General features: G+C 47.9%; 6 protein-coding genes across 6 annotated transcripts; 2 read left to right on the plus strand and 4 right to left on the minus strand.

Annotated features, from left to right (window-relative positions):
- Window positions 1-2,367: 2,367 nt before the first annotated feature.
- Window positions 2,368-5,116, plus strand: CSUI_008186 (uncharacterized protein; the record flags this gene model as incomplete). The annotated part of the gene is made up of 3 exons (XM_068068322.1): window positions 2,368-3,736; window positions 4,311-4,542; window positions 4,885-5,116. Coding segments are annotated over 3 exons (1,833 nt in total), but the record flags the coding sequence as incomplete, so codon positions are not given.
- Window positions 5,117-5,411: 295 nt separating this feature from the next.
- Window positions 5,412-7,907, plus strand: CSUI_008187 (uncharacterized protein). The gene is made up of 4 exons (XM_068068323.1): window positions 5,412-5,502; window positions 5,827-6,022; window positions 6,442-6,676; window positions 7,006-7,907. Exons 2-3 carry the CDS (start codon window positions 5,907-5,909, stop codon window positions 6,674-6,676), a joined length of 351 nt encoding a protein of 116 aa, XP_067919703.1. The 5' UTR covers window positions 5,412-5,502; window positions 5,827-5,906; the 3' UTR covers window positions 7,006-7,907.
- A 697-nt stretch (window positions 7,908-8,604) lies between these two features.
- Window positions 8,605-14,676, minus strand: CSUI_008188 (uncharacterized protein). Its single transcript, XM_068068324.1, has one exon. The coding sequence runs from the start codon at window positions 13,683-13,685 to the stop codon at window positions 9,099-9,101; it is 4,587 nt and encodes a 1,528-aa protein (XP_067919704.1). The 5' UTR covers window positions 13,686-14,676; the 3' UTR covers window positions 8,605-9,098.
- Window positions 14,677-16,190: 1,514 nt separating this feature from the next.
- Window positions 16,191-21,199, minus strand: CSUI_008189 (ubiquitin family protein). The gene is made up of 3 exons (XM_068068325.1): window positions 19,871-21,199; window positions 18,788-18,948; window positions 16,191-17,568 (listed from the first exon to the last, which is right to left on the minus strand). Exons 1-3 carry the CDS (start codon window positions 20,988-20,990, stop codon window positions 17,497-17,499), a joined length of 1,353 nt encoding a protein of 450 aa, XP_067919705.1. The 5' UTR covers window positions 20,991-21,199; the 3' UTR covers window positions 16,191-17,496.
- A 1,896-nt stretch (window positions 21,200-23,095) lies between these two features.
- CSUI_008190 (uncharacterized protein) lies at window positions 23,096-23,543 on the minus strand (the record flags this gene model as incomplete). The annotated part of the gene is made up of 1 exon (XM_068068326.1): window positions 23,096-23,543. A coding segment is annotated over one exon (240 nt), but the record flags the coding sequence as incomplete, so codon positions are not given.
- A 53-nt stretch (window positions 23,544-23,596) lies between these two features.
- Window positions 23,597-24,413, minus strand: CSUI_008191 (uncharacterized protein). The gene has a single exon (XM_068068327.1). It carries the CDS (start codon window positions 24,071-24,073, stop codon window positions 23,810-23,812), a length of 264 nt encoding a protein of 87 aa, XP_067919707.1. The 5' UTR covers window positions 24,074-24,413; the 3' UTR covers window positions 23,597-23,809.
- Window positions 24,414-24,514: the final 101 nt, after the last annotated feature.

Here is a 24,514-nt window from a genome sequence, read left to right on the forward strand (position 1 = left end):
TGCTGAGTGACTTACTGCGGAACCTTTATTTTGTTTAGACCCTTGTTTCCTTTCAACACGCTACCGATCGGAGCGCTCACGCAACCTGCGTGCTTCAACGACGGCTGAAACTGCACAGACATATTTTGTGTTCGACCGAGCATTCAGAGCCGCGGCATGTAGATCCACTTTCGAGGATCCGTGACCTCTCTTTGAGTTTTTCAGCCGCCATTTCCTGGTGATCTTACTTAGCACTGGACCGGTCCCGGACGGAATGGAAATCGAGACGAGATCTGGCTTTCGTCCTCTGGCACTGCTTAGGCCACGCCCGCCGCCCTCCGGAGAAGGGCCACCATCTCGTGGGTCCTCCAATTTCTTAAAAGCCTGCCGAGCCTTCGTCCCGTCTAAACGTCACTGGCGGTGCCTGGGCGGCTAAAAAGAGTTGCTGTGAACTTGACACCTAGTTAGGGAAAAGTCATCGGGCAGCTGCGCGGCGCCCCACTCCACATCCCTACCGGACTCGTTCTGCCTGTAACAGCCGTTCGCACTACACCCCGCCATTTGCCTTGTCTACTGCACGGAACTTCGATTCCCCGGTTGGTTTCAACAGGGCGCCACAGCGGCTCCGACTGAGAAGGCACGTCGCACCTCTGAATTCGACCACAGTATGCACACCTGGACCGGCTACCCTTCACCAAGCAGAGACCCTCAGCCCGGTCGCCAGAGCGCAGTGTGAGTAACCGAACGAGGAACCCAGGCGCGTGAGTCTTGATCAAAGCGAGCTGCAGATTATTTTTCAGGTAGAGCGGTGCACCATCGAGAGGCGATGAGGCACTTCGACTGGGTGCTGTAGGCGTTCACGATTGCCAGCTTGCTCCAGCTGGTGTAGAACCAGACGGCGAGAGAACACGACTTCCTTCCGGTGACCGATACAACCGCAGAGACAGCTGCGCCCACCGACCTCGAACACCAGGATCTGGAAGGTCTGAGGATCGGCGTGGCACGTCGATCCTCGGGTGGTCGGACAGCCTATTGCCTGTCAAGTAGAACTGCATCATACATCGTTCGCGAGCTGTCAGGGGGGTTACTGTGACCCGGCCGCTGCGCCGTCCACGATGAAGGGCCTCACTCGCTGGCGTCTTGATGACGACAGTGCTCAGCAGTCCACACTTTTCAACAGCGCATGGGGTCCTAATGCAGGACTCCGGCTCTGAGGCGATGGCCTCAGATTCCGTCAGGCTGCTGGACTTCGGAGGCCAGAGATCGCCGACAGATCAGGGCGATCTCACTAAAGCACCAGTTTCGCTCACGCTGCATACTCATTTCCTGCGCCCTTTTGACCTGACAGCTCGGGGACTCGGGGAAGTTCCGAGGAAGCCGCGCGCCCGGTCGCTTGCTGGTACGGGGCAAAAAACTGGGCCGCGGGGACACTGGTGGAGGGGACCGGCCACTGTTGACAGGTAGCACGGCCAGATAGCTTTGGTTCTTTGCGGCAGCGTTGCCTTTTGGCATCGAATGGCCGCCCAACTTCCTGAACGAAGTGGAACTCATCTTCCTGGTTCTCTTGTGGCGTTGTCAGGTAACTGCGAGACGATGCTGGGTTTCTACCACGGTCCAGGGGGAGTGCCGAGACCAGACCGCCATCGTAGACCCGGTGCGCAAGCGACTAAGGACAGCACACACAACTCCAACCAGCCCTTGCCGATTTCTGCTCGGTTTCCGCCCCGCCCGTGGTCATCGAAAACTAGTGCTGCTTTTGCCGCTTTTGGAGCTACTCGTCGGCCAGCTGATCTGCGGGCGGGACTTCTCCCTTCTAAGTCTACTAATAGGATCTTCCCGAGGCTCTTTCCCGAGGCTCCAGCACCTTTACGGGGAGGACATAAGTTTTGTCATCTACGACTCGCCCTCACCCCCGTGGCTTCCTCGTGTTAAGAAACATGCTTTGGTTTGGTCCTGTGGGATGCTCCAGTGCCGCCTCAAAGAAGGTTAGGAAAGATCACGATCGAGAGTCACTCCGCCGACGACACCACAGTCTGTCCTGGTCAGCGAGTCAGTCCCGGTGTTTCCTCGTTTGTCCCGGAGTGCAGCCTACTGCGTGCTGCTTTTACTCGCCGTTGTCTTCACCTATGAGCTACCTCTGATGGGCCACCCGGACGGCAGGACCTTCATAAGCTGCTCCGGTCTTTCCCGTGGACAGTTTCCACGAGTGGCAACTGTGACCCTCAACTTCCGCAAGCTGGTCAGCGGATCCTTACGGTGAATCTCTTTCTGTGTCCACAAGCACCGCCAACGAGCGACACCGCCGAGTGAGGCGGTGTGCTGAGATTGTTTGAGAGCCCGTTCGGCTGACGCTATCTTCGCAGTACAACCGGCTGGTTCTTCAGAAGAATGGATCCCCCAGCTTCGAGCGCAGTGGTACCGCCACAAAGCAGGCGCAAAGGCCGTACCAAGGCCCACAGGAAACGTCGCGGCCTAGGCCAGGCGTTCACATCGGGCAAGCCGAGCAATGAGGACTTCTCTTCTCCGACTGCACCGCTCAATAGCGGTGCCAGCGACACGTCCTCCTTTGCGTCTCCCCAGTTCCGGGTTGAAAACGATCCGGTTTTGTTCTCGCCCCCAACTGGTACTGGAGAGAGGATTGGGACCGCCCATATGACTACTGGGATCGACAACACGGTGCACGCCTGGACCGCTTGCGGGGGCAGTGGCGCGCCCCAAGGTGGCAGTATATTCCTCTCTACCGAGCCACAACAGCCTCATTTTCCAAGCCCCTCGAAAGGCTCAGCGTCGCGCCTTTCGCCTGACTTTCGTTCTCTGCCCTCCTCCCCGTCTTCCTCGTCCGCGTATTCTTCGATCGATGAAGACCCCGGCTCGCCAGGAGAAGAGGAACTGCACCACTTACCTCCCCCCAGAGAAGATATGTGTCCTCCTTCTTTTGCTGGCATTCAAAACCCTTCCATCTCACACGGGGTCTTCGACAAGGGGGACGAGCCCGTACATAAGGGAGAGACCGAGCCTCTTGTATCCCGGTCAACCGATACTGACGAGTCGTCTTCTGTGCAGAAAACAGCCAGTACTTGCTCTTCCTTGAACTGTAGAGGCCGTGAGATAGGGCCGGGGCTGGAGTCCTCCAAGCGGAGCCCATCCGCTGGTTTTTCGGGCTTGGGAACCCCAGTCCTACTTGAGCGCCCTCTGTCCGCTGCAGCCGCGGCGGTCGCCGCCATCCGCCTGTGGAAGACTAATAAGGATATTAGCACGGTCGATGAGCCCGGGAAAGTCGGACAAGATTTGAGTGGTTTGGATACGCCAGCGAATTCTGAACTGCTCCAGGAAAATGACGTCTCGAGCAACAGCGAAGCAGAGGGCACCATAGGCGTCCAGAACCACGAGATCGAGGAAACCTCAGTCTTGAACATTTTGGGGGAATCTACGGGATTGTCCGGTGAACGCACAGAAGACGGATTGGTACAGAAGCCCGAACTCCTGACTGATGAGCTGCAAGTCACCAAGGAAGACTGTAAGGAGCCCCGGCCGCAAGAGGAGGAACAGACTGAGGACAATGCGCTGGATGGAGCTGTGCTAGAGGGAGATCCTGGTGACGCTCACGATCACGATCGAGGAAAGAAAGCCATAGGAAGTGTAAAGAACCCAGCAGTGGCACAATTACCAGCGGGCAGTATTCGGAGCCGGGAAGCTGAAGAAGTCTCGATGCTCATAGAAAACCAGTGGCGCATGCTGGTCGGATCTCAAGGATGGGGTGAGTAGATTCACGAGGTAGCTCGTACCCTGGACCTCAGATAGGAAGTAGTTGTGCACTGCCCACTGAATGGCAGGGGCTTCTGCTGGGGCTGCGGCCTTCGAACGGAGCATGGAAGGCGGTCCGCTGGCTGACGGAACACTTACTTTGATCGAAAGAGCTGGGCAAACTGGTTTCTCGACTTGTCAAGATTTTTACTGCGTACCACCTCCGTCTGCTCGTGCGCCGGCCGCGAAGAGATTACCGAGGTTCCTCGACGTATTTAGGAGGCGGCAGAGAACGGCGGTAAAGCTGAGAATACGGTAGTGTCGGTGGACGGCATGTCACGAGACAGTGTGCAGTCGGTTTTGCAGTGACCGACTGACACGCAAGGTGTTGAGGTAGCGCCGTTGTGCGGGCTGCGCAGCCAGGTGACTCAGGTATCACGTTTGCAGCGAAGTTCTTCTGAGCCCTTCCAAGCCTTTGACTGAATGTCCGGTCACAGCACAACTGCTACCCAGCGGACGAAGTATGTGCCAGTGTGTTGTTTTCTTGGTCATAGCTACTCGGGAACTCTGAGATGTTTTTGCCACAGAGGACGTCTTCTCGTCCGTCCAGCAGAAAGCTACTTTGCGGTATCAACGTCTCTGGCAAGTCATCAACTCCCTAACGCGATGGGGACCATCGACGAGTCAAAAGCAACGGAGTACCGGCGAGGCAGGGCGAACTACTAGTGGCGCCGCCAGTGTGAGACCTGAACGTCAGCCCTGTGTGATTGCGTACGCCATTCCGGCTTTCCGAAGGGATGGTGGGAGAAACAGAAAGTGGTGAGGACATTTCTAGCAAGCTTTGTGACACACCAAGACGCCGGGGCGCTGGCGCCTCGAAAAATGTGTGGCACGCGACGGGGCTAGCTGTCGAGCAGAGGCCCCGGAGCGCACGCGACGGGAGTAACGCCGTCAGCAAATTGCGGACCCGTGGCTGCTGTGCTACCTTGAGTCGTGCGCTTCCGGGGTGAAACAAGACTTCGGGCGAATCAAGTCAACTCCTGTCTGCGCCACGAGGCCACTGTCCACGCAGCAGTAGACTTGCTTCTACGCCTCGTCGATTGCCATACCTTTTGCGCTTAAGTCATGGTCAGATTGTCTTCCTCCGACGTGTGCGGACAGGAACAAATGCACTGTCCACTGGTTCTCGGCACCGCCTCATCCAGCCTGCGAATCTAACAGTTCTTCCTGCGGCGACGACTCCGGTGACAGCGAAAAGATCTCGGGAAGTTGGCACAAGCAGCCCATGTGCTTTGTGATGGAGGATCCATGCAATGGAGATGTTTTATTTTTGACAAGTCTGCTGGTCGATCCTGGCGAGCGTGTTAGATGCTGTTTCTTCTGTGGTAAGGATGTGACCAGCAGAGAAAATAGCTGAACAGCCTCCACGAATCCGCACTAAGAGCGCCCTGCGTGGAAGGTAGACCATCTGGAAAGCCATTAAAGGTTTTCGGGGCAACGTGTAGGGTTCCGAACGATCTGGCTTCTCGAGAGGTTAGTCAGGTCTGTGCTTCTGATCTGGAATTTGTGCGGCTTCAGACGGAGAAAGCGAAGACGCTGACTTCCCCGCTCAATTTCCCAACAGGGCTCAAGAAAACTGTTCGAATTCAGTGGAGTGGCCGTATGATGGCCCGTGTCCGGACGACTTAAACCGCTTCCGAGGCAGGTGGTGCTACACGCTACCGCCAGGCGCCCCAGTTGTCACCGTGCGGGATGGCGAGGTGGCTGACGGCGACAAAAGTAAGGTTGGGGAGACAGGTTGCCGACACAGTGGATCACCGACAGGACCTGACACGCCTCGTATGAGTAACCTGGAACAAGTGTGGGAGAGTAGCGCTCCGGTTCTTTGGAACCACTGCCGGTAAGGTGCTCCCCCTGTTGCTGGCGAGCGCACTCCTTATGGCAGATAGTGTGAGGCCAAGGAGAGTGACACAGGTTGCTACCTCATACTGGTCTAGTAAGAGGGCCAGCGCAGATACGCGGGTCATGCACGCTGGGTTCCCGCGGTGGCTGTTCCGTTGGCGAGCAAGCAGTCGGCCTCTGCTTTTGCTCTTCTCTTCGCAGTCACGCCACTAGGGGTCACGCTCCGTCTGGACCACGAACTACGGCAACATGAGGAGTGGGCAGGCGGATCCCTCCTTTACATGGTCGAACACGCGGGCAGTTGGGTGGAGAAGCCGTTTAACCGAGCAGACGGGAGCGTGGTACTCACGGAACAGAGAAGCGTTACTTTTGTTGTCAAAAGCAAGAGCGGGAACTCGTAAGCACGTTTGCACACGGATATGGAACGCTGATACTTTCAACGGAGAGAATGTTCGCTGGTCGTTTTGCCGCAACACTGAGACTAGCGCACATTCCTTTCGAAGAACTAAAAAGAAAGTAACGGTCTCGCTGGTGGGTCATAGGACAGGGCAAGGGGCATGTATGGAATTGTGCGAATCCTCCTGTCCCGACGCCGGCAGCCGTACGGGTGGCTGTTGCATCCTGTTAGCTTCACTTCTTTTCGTACTGCAGTGGAATGCCTCCTTCGATGAGCTTTGGCCTGACAGCAATCTGCCCTGTTCAGACCTCAAAGGAGACAAATCACGCAGCCTGTCAGTTCCAACGCAGAATACCATACAAGTCTATATCAATTCTTGAGGGCGTGCTGGAGTCGCTGGTCGTCTTCTTCTCTTTCAGCTACCTCCACGCAACCGGCGGCGGCAACATGCGGGTGGCGTTCCCCGGAGCGTACGTGATCTGTCCTAATGGCCGAGTGGTTGAATGCGCCCTGACGGCGAATGTACATTCTTCGTCACACCAGGAACACGAGGCCTTCATGGAAGACCTGTTGAATCAACTACGAAACGAGTGCAGCGGTGAGCCCGTGTCAACGCATGGTACGATTTCCTGTCGCCCGTTACTCAAGAGTTAGTACTGGGGGCTACCGTAGGAGCGTATGCGTCCAGCAAATAAGGTATTCCCTTCTAGTTATTTCCAGGAGAACCAGTTTAATGTCTTGTGTAACCCTTCTACCACTGACGAAAGACGAGGGCAACTAGAAAAGCTGAATGTTTGAAAGGTTTGTCTTAACAGTGTTGGGTCTTCGGAAAGAAGAATGCCGTCTGAGACCGTGAGTGTCTCCTGTAGCCGGACTGGTCCTGAACTTCAGCTAGGACTCTCTGTTAGCAGAAGCCTAACAGGCTTCACTGACCATCTCTGCTGATGAAGAACACGAGCATATACAGACACTGTTATGCGCAGGTATCACGCCTCGGTTTTTGTCCATGGGACAGAAGGATGCTGGTCACCCGATCACTGCTGAGAATACAGAAAGAACGACGAGACCGCGACACCCTCTAGGTCCCTGGCACCTGGTCCACGATCGCCCCCAGGTCTTCAGCATTCATACTCCTCGTGTAAGTGAAATGGGGGAATGAGAAGTTCCAGGCTCCGTGACCAAAAAGCCTTTGCTGAAGGAATAGAGAAGGTTTTCGCAAGACGAGGAAATTCGTGCAAAAGTGACGCGTGCGGCGGTTTACGTTCTTCTTGAAAGACCCCTGTACGTCAACGAGGCAACCAGCGGCACCTTCTCAAGTGTGGGGGTTGCTCTCAGAGATGTCCAATCCGATACAGGGCTGCTTACCTACCACTCTCGCTTTTATTTTGAGGAGTCTTTCTTCAGCCATGTATCCGGCTTCAGCTACGGGAGGGGTGGAGCGCATACACATAGGCAAAGCATCCACACGGTCATCCGTTTCCTAAGAAAGAATGACGACTCCCGTACCGAGCTCGGTTTTCATGCGGGCAGCTGTCAACTGCCCGTGCGTGTGCTTTTTGTTTTTTCCGCTTCGGATGTGCTGGAAGCGAGAACACCGCGGAGAAGAGAAGCGGTGTCTGTGGGAAATAAAGAAAAGGAGCGCCACCTCCTCGGTTCAAAGAGAATAATTGCTTTTGCTCAGTCCCTGATGTCGATCCATAACTGTCCGTTCAATGACATAGCCTCGAAATGTAAGGCAAAATGAAATTCCGCGATGCAGTGAGACTCACCTGCAAGAGGTCGTTGTCGCAAGGCTTGGATCGTTCCTAGGCTACTACGGAATCGGTGTGTCTTTTCTCTAGTTCGGATATCTGCTGTGAAGCTCAGAACGAAATGTTTAGTGGGTGAGGTGCCCTGCTGGTACGTCTTGTCTGCCGTGACAAAAGAAGGCCTATTGCGCCGTGGAATCTAACCAGCACTTGTGCGTCAGAAGCAAGATGCTCTTTCTCCTGCAGTGGTATCCCCTTACACCAAGAACACGGAAAGCATTTTCACCAGCCTCTCGGTACCTGTTCAGAGTTAGCTGGGCTGAAAGAAACCATCGTAGTTTGCCATACAAGGCCGTGTCCGGTTTTCGAGCCAGCTCCCCCATTCTCTCACATGCTCTCCAGCGGGATGAAACAACGTCCCACTGACACCCCTTTAGGCACCCAAGTTTATCCTGAGCAGTAGCCGGGGATTCTAGAGCAAGCTACATCGTTGAAAGAGATCAATCAACACAGCCAGAACAGGCACGCCGGAAAAAGGAAAAGGAGCTCATGTTTCCTTCTTTGTCCCGGTGAGGTGATTCGACTCTTCTACTGAGAGTGTCCATCAAAGACGACCGAGCAAAAACATACCGGGAGTGGCTCCTGTACGACTAGCTAATGAAACCGTGGGCTATCAGTCTACCCGTGCCTCCTGATACGATACGAAAAGGGAAACGATACAAGAGAAAAAATGACAGTTCTTCTGACAATAACGGCAAATGTAACGTTTAGCACTAAGACCTCTGAATCTGTGCTCCGTTGAATCTTCTTCTGTGCCTTCCGTTTATAGTTTATCCTTTGACAAAAAAGAGAGAAAGGGCAGGGTTAAGAGAACATGACGGAACAACGAAAGGAAGTTCTGAAGATATATTGCTGGAAGTGCAAATGAAAAGAACACAATTTACACTGAAAAGGTTTACAGCTGAACAGGGGACTGAACCACACCGCGTCTAAAACCTACCTATGCCCCGGCCTTCGTGTATCTGCTCATCGACAGAAACCTCGACAAGTAAAGAAAGAAAACTGCCAAACCCGGGAGCCCAACCATGAGGCTCCCCCGACAGAAACTTGATTCGTATGACCCATACCAAAAGAAGCGACCCAGCTTCTCCTCTCTTCTTTTTCTAGTTCCCCCTCTCTCCATGGCATAAAGAATCATGAGAAAAATGACACTTTTATTGTCATGTGTCATTTAGATATTCTTTCTCTCCTTCCTTGAACCAACAGACATCCTTTTTCCGGTAAACGCGTCGTTCGCTTGAGAAAGATTTCAGTTTAGCTTCTTCTATTTATACACATACAGCCTTTTGCATGGACGCTGCCCATTCACCGCCCATGAGTGACGCGTTCCCTAGTGAGCTGTAGACGTACTGCGGATGGGATGATGATGACGGTGTTCCGCCGTTATCTTCTGATAAATCAATCTCTTTCGTTCTTTCATACTCATCTTCTTCTTCTTCGTCTTGTTTCTCTCCTATATAAAACAGTCCCTTCTTTCCGTTTGACAAGATATCAATGCTCCTTTCTATCATGTCTTCTCTGAAAGCACATGCGGCTGTCCCTGCCGCATCACCTATAGCTTCCCAAGATCCTGCAAGCCAGAGAACATCCTGCGATGTCTCACTTTTCTCTGAAGGATTACTTCGACAAGACAAGGGAGGTGACACTTTCAAAGGAAGCTCCCAAGATAAGCCGAGAACTTCATTTCGAGGAATCTTTCCCGGTAAGGGTTGATAGATGAGTGACGTTTTCTTTTTATGACGCCTTTCCTCTCTTCCTTGTGCCTCGGCTCTTCTCCCACTGCCCGTACTTGTAGTACGACTACTATCACTCCCTCTCCCAAGGGTGGTACTACTTCTAGTACTGAGGGATCCCTTTCCATCATAGTGAGGAGAGGATACGGGTGTAGGTTTCTCAGGAACAGGTCTACATAGGAACTGAAAGACAAGAGAATAGGAAACTTCGACTGTATCTGTCTTAAAAGAAGGTGGGCAATTCTTCCCAAGGGGGATACAAGGATACAGTGTACATTCTTCTAAGTGACTTACACATATCTGTTCGCTCCATATCACCTGAGGAATAATAGCGCCGGCACCCCCGTTATCACTCTTCCTCATGCGACTCTTCTCCGAATCTCCTCTTCCTATTGCTGCAGAAGTCTGTGGATGACTAGGAGTCAGATAAGTACTGAATGACGAAAAGGGAAAGTGACCCTGATGACTCCCTTGTATCGATTGTCCTGGAGGTGACGAAGTATGACGATGGTGCTGATGCTGTGCATGCGAACCTCCTGAGAGAGAAAAGAAAGTAGGCGTGGGAACAAGAGATGAGAAGGTTTTACTGGAACTACTGTCCTGAAGAATACTAGAGGAAGAAGACAGATATCCCCCTCCCTCATTACTACGAGTATGATGACTGCTATAGACGAACGTCTGCGGTATGGAATCCCCCCCCCTCGCATGCTGTGGGTTTCTCGAAACTTCTATATCAGGAGGAGGACACAAGGGCATTTCTTGCCGTACTATAGAGATATGAATTTCATATGTCGTACATAACGTCGCAGGTCTAAAGTTCAAATGAACTGGAAAAGACTTTCCTAGAATCACCCAAGGCTTCATCGTCGTCATCCCTCGGCTCTTGTTATCCTGGCTAGTCTGAGACTTCATTCCCCCGCTAGGATTTCCTGGACGTTCTCCTCCTGTGTCTCCTTGATCTCTAGAAGAAGAGGAAGAAGAAAGAAAAGAAAGAACTCCAGGTAATGAGATAATACAGATGAGCTTTCCATCATGAGAAATACGATACTGCTCTCTCCCCCTGACTCGACAACAAGCTGAACTGTCTCCTGTAAATGAAAAGAGCTCGGGGGAAATGTCATCCGGGGTGTCATCACCCTCGATAATACTGCTTAACAGATTCAAATCAGAAGACTCCAGAGATATATAGACAGCTGGACGGATGAGAGAAGCAGGATAAGAAGCCCCTCCCGAAGGGGGAAGAGGTAGCGACGAAGAAGGGGGAGGAACGGGAGACTTGTATGTCGAGCAGCTGTCACCTTTCTTTAAGGAGGATGAAGAAGGTGTATGTCGATCATGAGCGTCATCTGGGAAGCTTGACGGAAAAGGGCGAGGTGACAAACCAGACGGTTTCTGTCCTTCTTTATCTGATACAAAAGAGCTCGATGTATTCTCCTTAGTATCTTCATTGTTTTGGAATGTAAACCTTACAGAAGGATTCTTCTCTACTTCATCGTGAGATACTTGAGCCTCTTCCTCATGATTCACATAAGCTGTACATACACCTGACTGGTTCTTCGAGGCTTTCAAACCACCCTCTGATGAGAGTCCGTTGTGTCTTTCTCCCCCCCGAGAGAGAGACTGACAGGAAGAAGAAGAAGATCCGAACTCATGGTGATTCTGGGAGAAGGACGGAGTAGAGCATTCTTCTCCTACACGTTTTATATCTTTCCTTGGCTGTTCGTACACACATGTAGAAGCAGAAGAAGGCGGAGATGACGAGGAGGAGGATGACGCCAGGTGAGGTGAGAAAGAAGAAAGGAATCGATTGTCTCCCTCTGCTAAGGTATCTTGATCATTCCTAACGCTATGAACCCATGGATAGGAAAACGAAGATGTGAAGACATCGATGTAAGAGTCATTATAAGCTTTTAGACCTCCTCTTGTACAACTCCAAAGACCTAATGTATTCTCTAAAGAGGATCTCTTTTCGATGGAAAGCAGATCATTATCTTCTTCTCCTTCTTTCTCTTGGCTGTCTCGGCCATTATACCAAGAATAAGAAGGTTGTCGATCACCTTTCCTGCAAGCTATCCTTCTCTCTTCATCTGTCATTTCCATCCAGCTCATCTCTCTCTCCCTTTTGGTAACCTCTCCTCCTTGAAGACGACAAGTCTCTTTAGATCTCTCAGGGAAAGAAGGTGCAAGAAAAGAAGAACTTAGTCTCAAATGATCGGGTAATAGGCGTTCATCCGATCCTGTGGCTACATCAACTGTATATACACCCTGTCCACATGACGTTCCTCCTTTCCATACACGAGATCTAAAGTCAAAATACACAGGAGGGTGAGAGGAAAGAAAGCCCTCAGCATTCTGCCTAGAGAAGACAAGATGATCATACATAAAAGTTGAAGACGTTACAGATTTACTGATTGAAGAGAACCACAGCCCAAGAGAGGAACTCGATCCAGGAGTTGTAGCAAAGGAAGAAGAAGAAGCCGAGGTTAGAAGAGGAGGAGGAGAAGAAGAATGCGGTGAAGAAGGAGGAGTATTAAGAGCTGGTGTGCTCCCCCCTCCGAAATAACTTCTTAAGACGTTCGGAAAGAAAAATCTCCTCGTGGAACTTGATGGGGAAGCTCGAGGCGATGAGGAAGAAGAAGGGGCATGCGAAGAAGAAGAAGAAAAGAAGAACCCCCTCTCTGTAGTAGATGATAAGGAAGACGACGAGGATGGCGGCGAGAATGATGATAGGGGGATCTGAGTAGAGATAGTAGAAGAAGAGGGAGAAGCAGGAGGAGGCAGAAGAGATGATGGAAGAGAAGGAGAAGATAAACAAGATGGGCTGAAAGGAAAGAAAGAAGAAGAAAGAGGGAGAATAGGAGGACCAAGAGTCTGAAGCATCATGAGCTCATTCGAAGAGAAGGAAGGAGGGCCAAGAAGACGTATAGGAATCTTCACAACGAAAGGAAGACTAACAGAAGAAGAACTACAAGGAGGGGGAGAAGAAGAAGCTCTCCTAGAATCACCAAAATGTCGACTTCGATAGTAATCTTCTTCTTCTTCGTCTCTGTGAGGAGTTGTCTGTGTATCAAATCTCCTTTTATGAGTTCCGCCGTCATTTGTATTCTTTCTCTCTTTCTCTCTATGGTCATTAAGAGAGCCACCTCCATCAAGGCTTTTCTTCTTCTTCTCGCCTTCGCCTTCCTCTCCAAAGAGCAGTCTTTTATACCCCGTTATACACACATAGTAAGAGATCTTTGTAGAGGAACCATGAAAAGAGGGAGGTAGAAAGGAAGGAAAAGCACACTCAAAGCCGTAAAAAAACCTCTCATGGCGATTGTGTCTATGAAAGATAAGAAGAGACGGGCGACACCCCCCCGGCTCTCGGGAATGAAGAAGACGACTCCCTCCTGCTTCACTGGGAGAAGAACCCTGTCGAGATGGAGGAGAAGAAGAAGAATTCCCAGAGAGATAACACGGATCTGAAAGAAAGAGAAGTTTCGAGGTAGATGTGAAGAGAGAAGAATAAACAGGGTCTTTGTGTAGAAGAAGCGAAAGATCTGGTGACAGGGCGCCGGCAGAATCTTTGAAAGAAGTACAGTCAAATGTAGGTAAGAGAGATAAAGAAGAAAGATCTTTCACTCTTGTTCTCTCTTCATCATCAGGGTGTTTATCTTGTATTCGTGTAGATGAGTTGCCTAATGAAGTATCTTTCTCGTATGTGGATTGAAGAGAGGAAGAAGAGATCCCCCTATTCCCTCTTCTTTCTGTGTCACCTTCATCTCTATCATGATGGTGTTCTTCTTTACTGAAAAGCTTCTTCTTACCCTTTTCTGGCGCATAAAAATGAGCGAAACGAGTGTATGGAAGAGAGAGATGTCTGTAGGTATGAAGTCGTGAGGAACTGAGAAGGTGTTCGCGTGAAGGAGAAGTCGTGAGAACACCGCAGAGTTGTATATTGACATTTTCAAGAGAAATAGATCTTAAGGAATGAGAGGAGGAAGGACAGGCAGGGGGAGATTGAGAGAAAGCAGTTTCAAAGACAATGGAACAGCGAAATACATCTCCTGAGAAATAGACAGCTTGACTAGGATAGACACGCACCCGCACCGGTGGAGATGGAGTGATAGAGGGGGGAGCCATTCTAAATGAAAATTTCTATCCTTCGGCTCTTGCTGGTCTTCTTCATTCACTCTTAACATGAAAAGAAGAAGACAAGGAGAGAAGAGAGAAGAAAAGACGGAAACAAGATGAGAAAAGACGTTTCTCTCTCACTCCGGCCACCTTGTCTCTCCTGTCCTCTCCGTCCTTTCTTCTCTCTTCTCTTTCTCGCCCGCCAACTCGAAGCCTTAAGAACGACGGAGAGAAATCTGGACAAGACGATGGGAGTCGGAAAGACGTAAAAGAAGAGAGAGACAAGGAAGCAAAAGGGGGAGCTGTGCAGAAAGGGGAGGGAAAAGCACAAAGTAAATCAGCGTTTTCACGTCGTCGCACGACTTCCTCACAACTCAAGGACTAGACTTCCCAGCCGTGTCTGACGGAGGTAAAGAAAGAAGAATTTCATGGAACAACTTCTTGCTCCAAGACCAAGCGATGGACACGAGAACCGAGGACTGCAGCTTTACTATGGCAGTGATAAGAAAGAAGAAAAGAAAAGAAAGAAGTGAAATCTCAATCAAGGCTCATCATTAGAAAGCTTGACGGCGGGAGGCAGTGGCCATTGCACGTCACTGCGGAACCAGGGAGACAGGAAGAGGCAAATTGAAGTGAATGAGTGAACTACTGTTGAAGGAATCTTGTCTTTCTTCTGTTTCTCAGATGAAAGTCCTCTTGGAATTTTTGCGATGTCAAAGAGAGATAGAACAGACTCATTGGGGCATCAAAATCGCTCGGTCCTTGGAGACCCAGGTCTCGCTCCTTTCCTCTTCTATTCTTTTTTTCCTCTTCTTTGCATGCGCACATGCAGTAGTGATTAGATAGATGGCGACGGGGGATAGACGAGATCATGAGGAGGAGAAAGAAGCTTCTAGTGTGTTCCTGTCGACGGCGCACGAAACCTCCGTCAACTGCGCCCCATGGATTCTTGGCAATTGCATCCTTTTCTCCACGATCTCTACGGTAATCGGGGAAGGAGATTCTTTCACGTGTCGTCGTTCCAGCCAGCCATTCAAGCAATCAATGAGATTCCTTTGTCATTTGCAGCCTTTGCCCAGGAAAGGGATGTTTCTGACAGCTTATTCAACTTATTGGCACGCTTCCGTGGATGCGAGCAAAGATATTCTTCTCCTTTGATTCTCCCAGGGGCTGGTAAGATGAAAATCCCCTGATGGTTCCGTATTCCCACCATCCTATGCGACTAACTCACCTGTAGATAGCCAGACCTACCCACAGAGACCTCCCCTTACCTCTCCTGTATCTTCAAAAGCATGTATATATATCTATATATTTATACATAGAGAGAGAGGGGATACATATATATATATACATGCACAGGTAGACACATATGATTGCTGCAGATTTCCATACGTAAGTCAACATAGATACGTGTACTATGGTTGGATAAGTGAATACGAGCAGAGAAGATGAAGTAGTGTATAGAGGTAGACCAGTCTTTTCTTCACACTCGAGCCTTCGTGCTGATTTCTTCTTCCGCTGCGTCTTCTTTCTTTTCTTCTCGTTCCTCTCAACTGCCTTTCTCACAAGCATCTGTGGATATGAAGAAGACTTAGAGATCTCTTATATCTCATCCTTTTGTGCATAAAAAATGAAGCCAGACTTAGTGCTCGCCTGTACAGCGTCCAGTCCTCTTCATTCTCTCCCTTCTTGTTTTCCTCGCCAACCGACAGCAAACAATCTCCTGCTTGAATAGCTAGCAAGCTCGCAACTTAGCTAGTTAGCGAGGTAGGATTGACTTTTGTCCGAGTATGGTCAAGAAGACAGAAAAAGGATGTGTTTGAAGAGAGGCAGGTTACGGCTAGGCAAGAGATGAGTTGCGAAGTCTAAGAGAACAAGGAACCGGAGAGTTCATAGGCATGCAGAGACAGCCAGCAGAATCCCCTTGAAGGAAGGACAGAAAAGATTGGCCTTTTCACATCCCTCGATTTCTCTTTCTCCTTAGCAAACTCCTTCAGGGCTCTACTCTCTCATTCTCTATAATATCTATCCGGTGGTAGAGAGAACAAGACGATACACAGCTCGCGTTGATACGTGAAGGGTAGCTGACAATCCTTCTTCCTGGGCTTCTTCCTGCCACTCGAGTAATAAGAGGAAAAGCCCCGAGTCATGTATGTATTCAAGAGAAGATCTGAACACCCGTTTCTTCTCCTTTTCCTCTTCTTCTTGGCTCAGCATCCCTAGGAATAGAAAAAAAGAAATTTCTCCGTCTCTCATTCAAACAGTTAGCCGCCTCACCCTCCACCTCCTCCTCATCGCAGTAGTCTTAACAGATATGAGGTGACGTTTTTGTGTCTAGACATCGGCTACACCTGAGGCGCCTTCCTGGTGTCTAGACACCTGGTACATCACATAGATCACTAAAGAAGTGAAAGGAGTATCCCCATGACTTCGAAAAAGGAAGGAGTGGATGGATTGCAATGACCTCTCGAGAAGCTTACTGACAAGCTTGAACGCTGAAATTCTATCAGTACAGTGTAGGTTGCACTTTCGGGAGAGACACCCTATTTGGAAACCATGTCTTCTTCCAAGCGATGAGCGCGAGCTAGCTACCTAGCTACCTAGGTATCTCTTTCTGGTCCGCTCAATCTCTATGAGAAACAAGAAACCTGTTCAAATGGCGACCGTCTTGTGCTGCAATGTGATCCTTTTCTATATCTTCTAAGGAGTATCCCATGCATGCATGCATCCATCGAATCAATCGTCTTTCTTTCGCATCACCCTTCTGACTCTCTCTCCTTATTGACGAGACTTCGCTGAAAAATGGAAAGGAGGATTCCTCAGTTCTCATTCTCTTCTCTTTGTTCTCCTCCTTTTCTCTTGAACGAATAAAGGCCATAGAAAAGAAGAGAGCGGCACCACTATTACCTGTGACAGACGAGAAGATATCTTCCTCTTCTCCTCCTAGCCCTACTAGAAGAGTGAGAAAGAAGTAACCTTGAATGAAGAGCTTTTTAGCCCACTTCACTTCTTTCTACACTTCCACAAACTCTGCTTTCTTCATCTCGGCTCAAAGAGCTCGACAACTTCGAGACTTACCATGTCAATAATGTGTTAGGCTGAAACACGAGAAACTTCGGACTTGATAAGATAAGAGATATCCATAGAGGCATAGGAAAGAACAACAAACATACAATATCTGGCCCTATATGTACAGATCAGATATGCCGCGAATCGCCGCCTCTCACGAAGAAATTACTTTTTGAAGAGAAGAGCAAAATAAAGACCTCGCAATGACGCCCATAGTACAGAAAGAAGGATATATAGACAGACAGACATCTATATATAGATAGTTTGTATGTATATTGATAAAGAGATATAGGAGCCGTGCTTATACAACTCAAGAGAGCTCCACTCTTACGAATAACGCGGACACGGTTCTAGATAGACAGATAAAGACAGATAGATAGAGTCAAGAGAGACTGACCGTAAATAGATAAGAGAGATAGAGGGCTATAAAGAGAAGCTCTCAAAACGCATGAAGGTCGTGAAATAGACATGAGAGAAGAACTGCATGCATGAGTATAGTTGATAGATAAATGTTTACTACGCTTGACACCTCTTTAAATTCTTAGCACATACATGTTGAAGTAAACCTTTCTCAAAGCGACTTGCACCTCGTACATCTCTTAATCTCTTCCTCTTTCTTCTCTCCGGACTTGCGCGTCGTATCTCTTCGTCACTCTATCATCTCCTACACCTCGGAGGCTCTCGTGTCTACTTGTTGTTCTCTTCCTATTCTTCTCATTCTTTCTCTGAAGATGGAGGAGGATTCTTTCTTTCAGCGAGCTCTCTCCCTGTCTGAGGCTTCCCCTCCTCGGAGTCTGAGCACGAGATGAACTACTGAGTTTTCCTGAAGAGAAGAGAGGAAAGAAAAACGAAAAGCACAAAATGCTGGAGAGCGAAGGCTAAAGAAAGAAGGATGAGAAGAAGACGAGATAGGGGCAACACGTGCACGAGCGACCATGAAGATATACAGAGGGGGACAACGGGGAATGGAAGGATATATAGACTAAAGATAGATAGATAGATAGAGAAATAGATAGGTAAGTAGATATATAGTTAAGGATACACAGATAGATATCAAGGGAGTTCTGATACAAGAAGAGAAAAGGAACGATAAACACCAAATGAAGTCTTAAGATAAGAGAAAGATACGTTTCGCGTCTTCTTTCTTTCAACTCCTTTGCATTCCTCCTTTGTGTCTTTCTAGCTCTTTCGACAGCAACAAGAGGAGTTCCAGTCCACCCATCAGCAGATATCGATTATAACGTATGCATATCTATCTATAAAGTTACATATGTGCATGTATATATATATATATAGATACGTATATACATATATATATATATATATATATGTCCAAGTATATAGAGATCAATGTCTTAGCGTGGCACGGTGGTTTCCTATATGCTTGGAGAAGCAAAAAGGAAGGCATTTCTTTTCTATAGAAAGGAGAGATAATGTGACGTGGAGGTAATCATACTGAATGTTCGGAAAACACGAACACAAATGCGCGTTCTTTCGGGTGTACATACACACACCTCAAGATCATGTCTACTTTTCTTCCTCACTCAAAAGAATCTCTACACAACACCTGTTCTGTCCTTCTTCCCGCCCTACTTTCAGCATCTTTCTTTCTTTCTTTCTGAACTCTTCTTTCTTTCTTTCCAGGCTCTTTCTTTCCTTCTTTCTCCTCGATTCTGTACACAGATGGCCTTCAGTTACGCTTCAACAGCCTTAAGATGAAAAGCCTCTCCGTTGAAAGAGAGGAAAGGAGAAAGATAAAGCGCACTGATATCTATCTGTTGGTATAAGCGTACTACGCCCGTCGTATCTATCAGCATAAGAATCTCTCCCAAGTGTTTTCTTCACCTTGTTCACTCTCTCTAACATGATAGGATTGATCAGGGGGGAGCATCCAGGTCTCTCATACATACATGAATATATAGATATATAGACATAGATTTATATATATCTACGGATTCATCAAGAGACTCATAGACTCCTCCTCTTTATCTTTTCTTCCTTCTCTCGTAAGGAGTATGTAGACTCTCTTCCATAGCGCTTACTGATAGATTGTATTCCTTGACCGTTTTCGAGTTTTCGAGCTGTCGCCCATTGAAGACGAGACGCTGTTGATCTACGGGGATTCCTTCCCTCTGCTCCACTCTTTCCTTCAGTTCTTTGATCGTATCAGATTCTCGGACATTATCAATAACGACTGTCTTTCCTAGAGACGCGCAAAGACAGGAAAGAAGATGAAGAAGAAGTGGCGAAGGAAGAAAGAAAGTCAAGGCAGATATGAAGAAACAGGGGAGTGCATGTAGAGACCCATACTCACAGAGATACAGAGAGAGAGAGAGGCCTACTTGTAGTAGGGGGATAAGATGTCTCTCCTTCTTCTTTCTTTGGAAGGGTCAACGACAAAAACAGAAACGAGCTTTAGATTCTTCTACTGTGTACATACAGCTCTAGCGATTCTTTCCTATTGGGCGAGACTGTAAAGTGCCGAAGGTCATGAGTGTGAGACGCATGAAATAGCGAAGGAGAGACATCCTTGACGACCTTGTAAAAGACAAAGAAAGAGACTCTCGTGAAGGATAGAGAACCGCAAGAAAGAAGCCTGGGTTCATGAAGGTGTATGTACACTCGGCGAGCAAGGGGGGCTGAAGCGAAAGGTTCTCTTTTCCGCCTGCTTTTCCTGGAAGCTTTACAGGAGTACACTTTCACTCTTTTGCAGGCCAATGCTGTATGGAGAGCATCAACTAGCAGAGGTGAAGCCAGGAGATGAAGTGTAGATACACTCCCTGTGAGTGAGGAATTGTTACGAGAAGAGTGAGAGAAAGACTTCAGGAGAAAGGAGAGCCTCTTACCACCAAGAAAATCTTCGCATACCCGGCACACACACACGTGTCTCTATCTCAACGACCACAGAGATAACTTCCCTGTTGCAGATCGTGATTTCCGCATGTGCGGAAAGAGCGAGAGAAGAATAGATTAGCTGTAGATACACCTGAATACTTATGACTTCGATACAGTCGTATGGAATGCAAGAAGTGTGATCTTCTCGCATCTACCAAAAGCGACTAGTAGAGATGGGAGAGAGTTGTGTATGTCGATACAAACATAGAATCGATACAAGACATACGTACCGCTCATCGTTTTAACTTGAAGTTGGAAGCCTCCGCGAATGCTAAGCAATCCCTCGATGCCTGGCGAAGAAGAAGAAGAAGAGAGGGAAGAAGAAGGAAAGAGAGTAGCGATAACAGATCTTGGAGTAGAGGTAAAGGTATGAAGAAGTCCTTCTTCTTGTCTTCTCTCCCGTTGTCCTTCTATAGAAATCTTCTTATTCTCTCTTCTTCTCTCATATGAGGAAAGACTGAAGAGACTTTCTTTTGCATTCTCCTTCAGCTGACTAGCCGTTAGGAAGGCCGTTGGTAACGAGCCCCATAGACATCTTTGTGAAGTTCTTCTCGGAGGTTCAGGAGAATCTTGACAAGAAGAAAGAAAGGAAGGAGACGAAGAAGAAGAAACACCAGAAGGAAGAGAAGAGACTTTACTTGACGAAGATGATGGATGAAGAGAGAAAGTCTTTTTCTGCGGTTTCTCATTCCCTTGGAGTGAGAAAGGTGACGTCAGAAGGATGGACGCTAGGGGTGGTCTACTGTTCGATAGGAAAGAAAAGAAGAAAGGAGAAGAGACAGAAGAAAAAGAAAAGGATGGAGAAGATTTCTGCTGGGAAGGAGAGGGACAAGAAGAGGGGGAGTCTTTCAAAGAGAAGAAGACCTCAGATGGAGAGGAAGAAGAAGAAGAATCGAGAGTCGATGGAGGTACTAATAATACAGATGACGTGGAAGATTTGTGAGTTACAGGGCTCCGATGCGCATGCGCTATGGCAATAAATGGAGACTTTCTATCAGAGAAGAAGATAGAAAGGAGAGACAGAGGATGAAGTATTCTCGCAATTATCCTATGCAGAGCGGTAGGTGCTTGAGTCCTACATAGCATACTACTGGGTAGAAAAGTCAAGAGGGAAGACTGATTCCTTGACATGAGAGAAGGAGCGCGAGAGAAACACAAAGAAGGAAAAGGTGTTTCATTTCTTTCGACAGAAGAAAAGGACTCTTCATTTCCAGGACGTGAATGCGAGAAGAAAACGTGAAGACAGAAGAGAAAGTAGAGAATGAAGGATAGAGATAACCTCCATCGAATCGGATAGGAAGAAGACGAGAAGAAAAGAAACCAAACGGGAGATTTCTTTTTATAACCCATAACGGTGAAAGGAAAACAGGCAAATAGAACACAACAATGAAATTTCGGGTGTACGTACACCCGAATTTTTTCAGGTGTATAGACACTAGAAACAACGCACACCAGAGTGATTCATGTGAATTAAAAAGCAAACCTCCACAATGACGAAAGACCTACACGAAATACATTTTCCCCTTCTTTACCGATTCTCAGACGTAACTCCGCGATCTCAGAACAAGAATTACTCGCCAGAGGACATCTCGTGTGCTTTTCTTTCAAGCTCTGCGTCGTGTCTCCTCCGTCCTTCCCGCTGTCTCTCTTCCCTCTCCCCGTCCCCCCTCCTCCCATCTCTGATGTAAGGGGTGAAGTAGCACTCCTTGATATCTACCTTTTCTTGTGTGTGTTTCTCAATCACTCCAGGTTCCTTTTCTCTTGCTACATTCCCTCAGCCTGTTAATCTTCCTTCCCCTTTCTGGTAGTAGAAGTCTTGCAAGAGAAATCTGTGTCTCGAGATAGCTCGCCTGAGTATCACCACCACCAACCTACCTACCTGTCTCTCAACCGTGTTACTATTATCTTTCATCCCCGACCAGCAGGCTTCTCTTTCGCTTATCTCCAACGCCTTCAACATCTGCCTCCGTGTAATGTAGGGATGACTGGAAGAAGAAGAAGAAACAAAAGCTCTCTAAAGACCCTACTCACTTTATTCTGCTGCACATGCCCTCTTCCTTGTTTACATCGAAATTCTAGAGAGAGCCAAGATGGATAAAAGAAGAAGTGTAACGTCTCATATGACGGCACTCAGAAGGAACTTCTTCAGTCTTTTCCGCTTCACAGCAGCAGATAGAAAAGTTACTTTTCATATCTTCTCCCCAAAGCTTCTTACAGGGCGCCTGTCCACTTCCGTGTGTCATACTGGTCCAGTAAGCACCTTATCCTACTCTGGGCTTTCAGGCGATACACAAAGGTTCCCTTTATCTATATATACATATCTCTATGGGTCTATTAATGTCGCCACCTCAGCTTATTCTTTCTCGGTTTGCTTCTTTCTCTCCTCGGATACGAGGCTTCTATCTCTCACGCTTCCTTCCCTACGGTGTGGCAACCACCTAAGGTAAAAAGTCCCTGGTATGTCACCAGTGAATCCTGCGAGAAAGAGCCACAATTGCAGAAAAGATAAGAGCGCGAGAGAAAGCTGTAGAATATGTATCACAGAGGAGATCCACTGCTATTCCAATCTGAGTGATAAGAAGAGAGCAAAGAAAGACATAGTCTTCTTTGGAAGATGCAAAGATATCCGAAAGCTGAAGAAGCAGAGAGCTTAGAACCTGAAAGGCTCCACTGCCTCATGACACATATACCTATCCCACCACAGTCGCGGCGTCGTTACCTTCTGGGTCGTAGACATCCGTCTCTACTGCGTGCAAGTACATACGCACATTTCATGAGGCCCTACCCCCTGGAGATTGACAGCTGTGTATAGAGATATGCATATATATTTGTATATATACTTTTATGTCGTTCATTTCCTCTTCCTGGTTTGAAGGTGTTGAAGAAAAGAAAGTTAGTACGTGCCTTTTTTTCTTGCGCCTTCATCATTATCGTTTTCTTCTTTTTGTTGTTCTTCTCTTGCTTTCTACCACTTGGTATGAGTGGTCAATCAAAGCCCTATATCTATCTTCATTCCTCCGCGTGTCCGCGGGAAAGGAGATGAGGGATGTTTCTTCCTGCCTCTTGACCTAGTGCAAGCGTTAGGAGTGAATCTTTCTTGACTACTGCTGAGAAGAATAGAAAGTCATGAAGAAGAGGAAGAGATTCTACCTTAAGAGAAATATCCGGGCGTATGAGCTACTTTAGTCATACGTCCAGATGATTCTCCTTATGTAGACTCTCTTCTTCTCATTCTTCATGACTTTCTATTCTTCTCAGTAAGTATCCAAACAAAAGTAACAAGAGCCCTTCACTAGACACATTTCGCCTACACTCAGTTTCTTCTTGTTCTCTCTCTTTCTCTCTTGAACCCTTCTGGATATACCCATCTCTTCACTATTTTTGTCTACCTTTCCCTATCTACTTTGTTTCGACCGGGGCTTTCGTTTCTCCTCTACAACGGTACCGAGGAAATTCTTCGCCTTCTTCTTTCTATGTTTCTTGTTACCAAAGAGGAATGTTCGCATCGATACTGAAAGAGGTGAAGAAAGGCAGTTTTCCTTCACTCGCTCCGATTCTCAAGGAGAACCACCGAAGTACGACGGAAAGGGAAAAGACCCGAAAGGCTGTAGGTGTCCTCTCTGGAGAGATTCCAAGTATGCTCTGCTCGAGAATCGTCTCTTTCATAATCCCACTAATTCTTCTCTAATCGTAAGACTATGGATTCTCTCTCTATAGATACATCTATTTACATACATTTGTATACATGTTGAGAGAGAGAGGACGAAAGAGAGAGACAGATCCGTATATGTATATACATATACATACTTGCAGAGGTGCACTGCATCTATCTCTACATAAGAGGTGCATGTATTCGGCAGATATCTGTAGAGAATGTCTGTGATAGCCTTTAAGCGTTTCCTCCTCCCGGCGTTTTCTCCGTCTCTTCTGAGGTGTGTTGCTGCATGACGTGACTGGCATAGAAAGAAGCGAATAGATGAAGGAAGTAAAGGAAGAATGGAACAAAAAGTCACACAGTCCCTCACACTGTCATGCAGCTAGCGATCAACCTCTCCTCTTGTCGCTGTCTTCTTTTCTATATCTTCTCTTCTTTTCTTCATATTTCTTTCTTTGTCCCTCTTTCTTTCGTTCTCTCTCCTCTTCACTTTTGCATGATCACCTCGTTACTTCTAGAATGAGATAGTTTCAACAGCAGCAGAGCTCTTTTCTCTTCTAGTTTCCTTCTCATCTCTCGTGTGCAAGCGTGGCAGTACCTCCCCGTCCCACATCTGGATGAGAGTTCGTTTCTCGTTCTTCTTCTTCACCTTTCTGTATTTCACTTTTCTTCTCAGAGACACATGCCTATTCAAGTTGATAAAGATCTCTTCTTCTTTCTTGTTCTTTTCTCCTCTTCTCTGCGACACATGCTTCGGACTTAACAATGTCCTTTTCATACAGAGAGAAAGGAAGGAAGCTACCAAAACAGAGAGAGGTCATAGAAAGAGAAGATCTGAAGGGAGGTTACAGAAAGAAATGAAGAATGGAACAAAGCTCCAGAAGATAAGAAATGAAGAAGCCAATGAGCTCAACAAGGAGCAAAGAGAGAACACAGAGAGGAGCAGGAGAAGAAGAGAGGCAGTTGTCTCTTAGACTTCTCTTCAGCTTAAGGAGAGGGAGGAGAAGGAGGAAGAAGAAGAAGCGACGATAGCGAAGTTCTCAGGTGAGCAAGTGGGAGATGTGAACTCTCTCAATGTAGCTGATGGAAAGCCTTGCTCTCTCAGCCATCGAACCCTGAAGTGCAAACAGGTCATCCATATAAATCAAAGATGGGACAATCTTCTTCTTCTTCTTCTTTACCTTTATCTTATCAACACTTGTTCTTCTTCTTCTTTACC

The sequence above is a fragment of the Cystoisospora suis genome, assembly GCF_002600585.1.
Source record: "Cystoisospora suis strain Wien I chromosome Unknown contig_4515, whole genome shotgun sequence".
Taxonomy (NCBI): Eukaryota; Apicomplexa; class Conoidasida; order Eucoccidiorida; family Sarcocystidae; genus Cystoisospora; species Cystoisospora suis.

Bases quoted from the DNA above. Each gene is read 5' to 3' on its own strand.
- CSUI_008188 (XM_068068324.1), bottom strand. From the start codon at position 13,685: ATGGCTCCCCCCTCTATCACTCCATCTCCACCGGTGCGGGTGCGTGTC.
- CSUI_008187 (XM_068068323.1), top strand. From the start codon at position 5,907: ATGGTCGAACACGCGGGCAGTTGGGTGGAGAAGCCGTTTAACCGAGCA. The intron at 6,023-6,441 runs GTAAGCACGTTT...CTTCTCTTTCAG, and splicing joins AAAAGCAAGAGCGGGAACTC to CTACCTCCACGCAACCGGCG.
- CSUI_008191 (XM_068068327.1), bottom strand. From the start codon at position 24,073: ATGAAAAGGACATTGTTAAGTCCGAAGCATGTGTCGCAGAGAAGAGGA.
- CSUI_008189 (XM_068068325.1), bottom strand. From the start codon at position 20,990: ATGGGTTATAAAAAGAAATCTCCCGTTTGGTTTCTTTTCTTCTCGTCT. The intron at 18,949-19,870 runs GTACGTATGTCT...GCGCGTCTCTAG, and splicing joins TCAAGTTAAAACGATGAGCG to GAAAGACAGTCGTTATTGAT. The intron at 17,569-18,787 runs GTAAGCGCTATG...TCTTCTCTTCAG, and splicing joins TCAAGGAATACAATCTATCA to GAAAACTCAGTAGTTCATCT.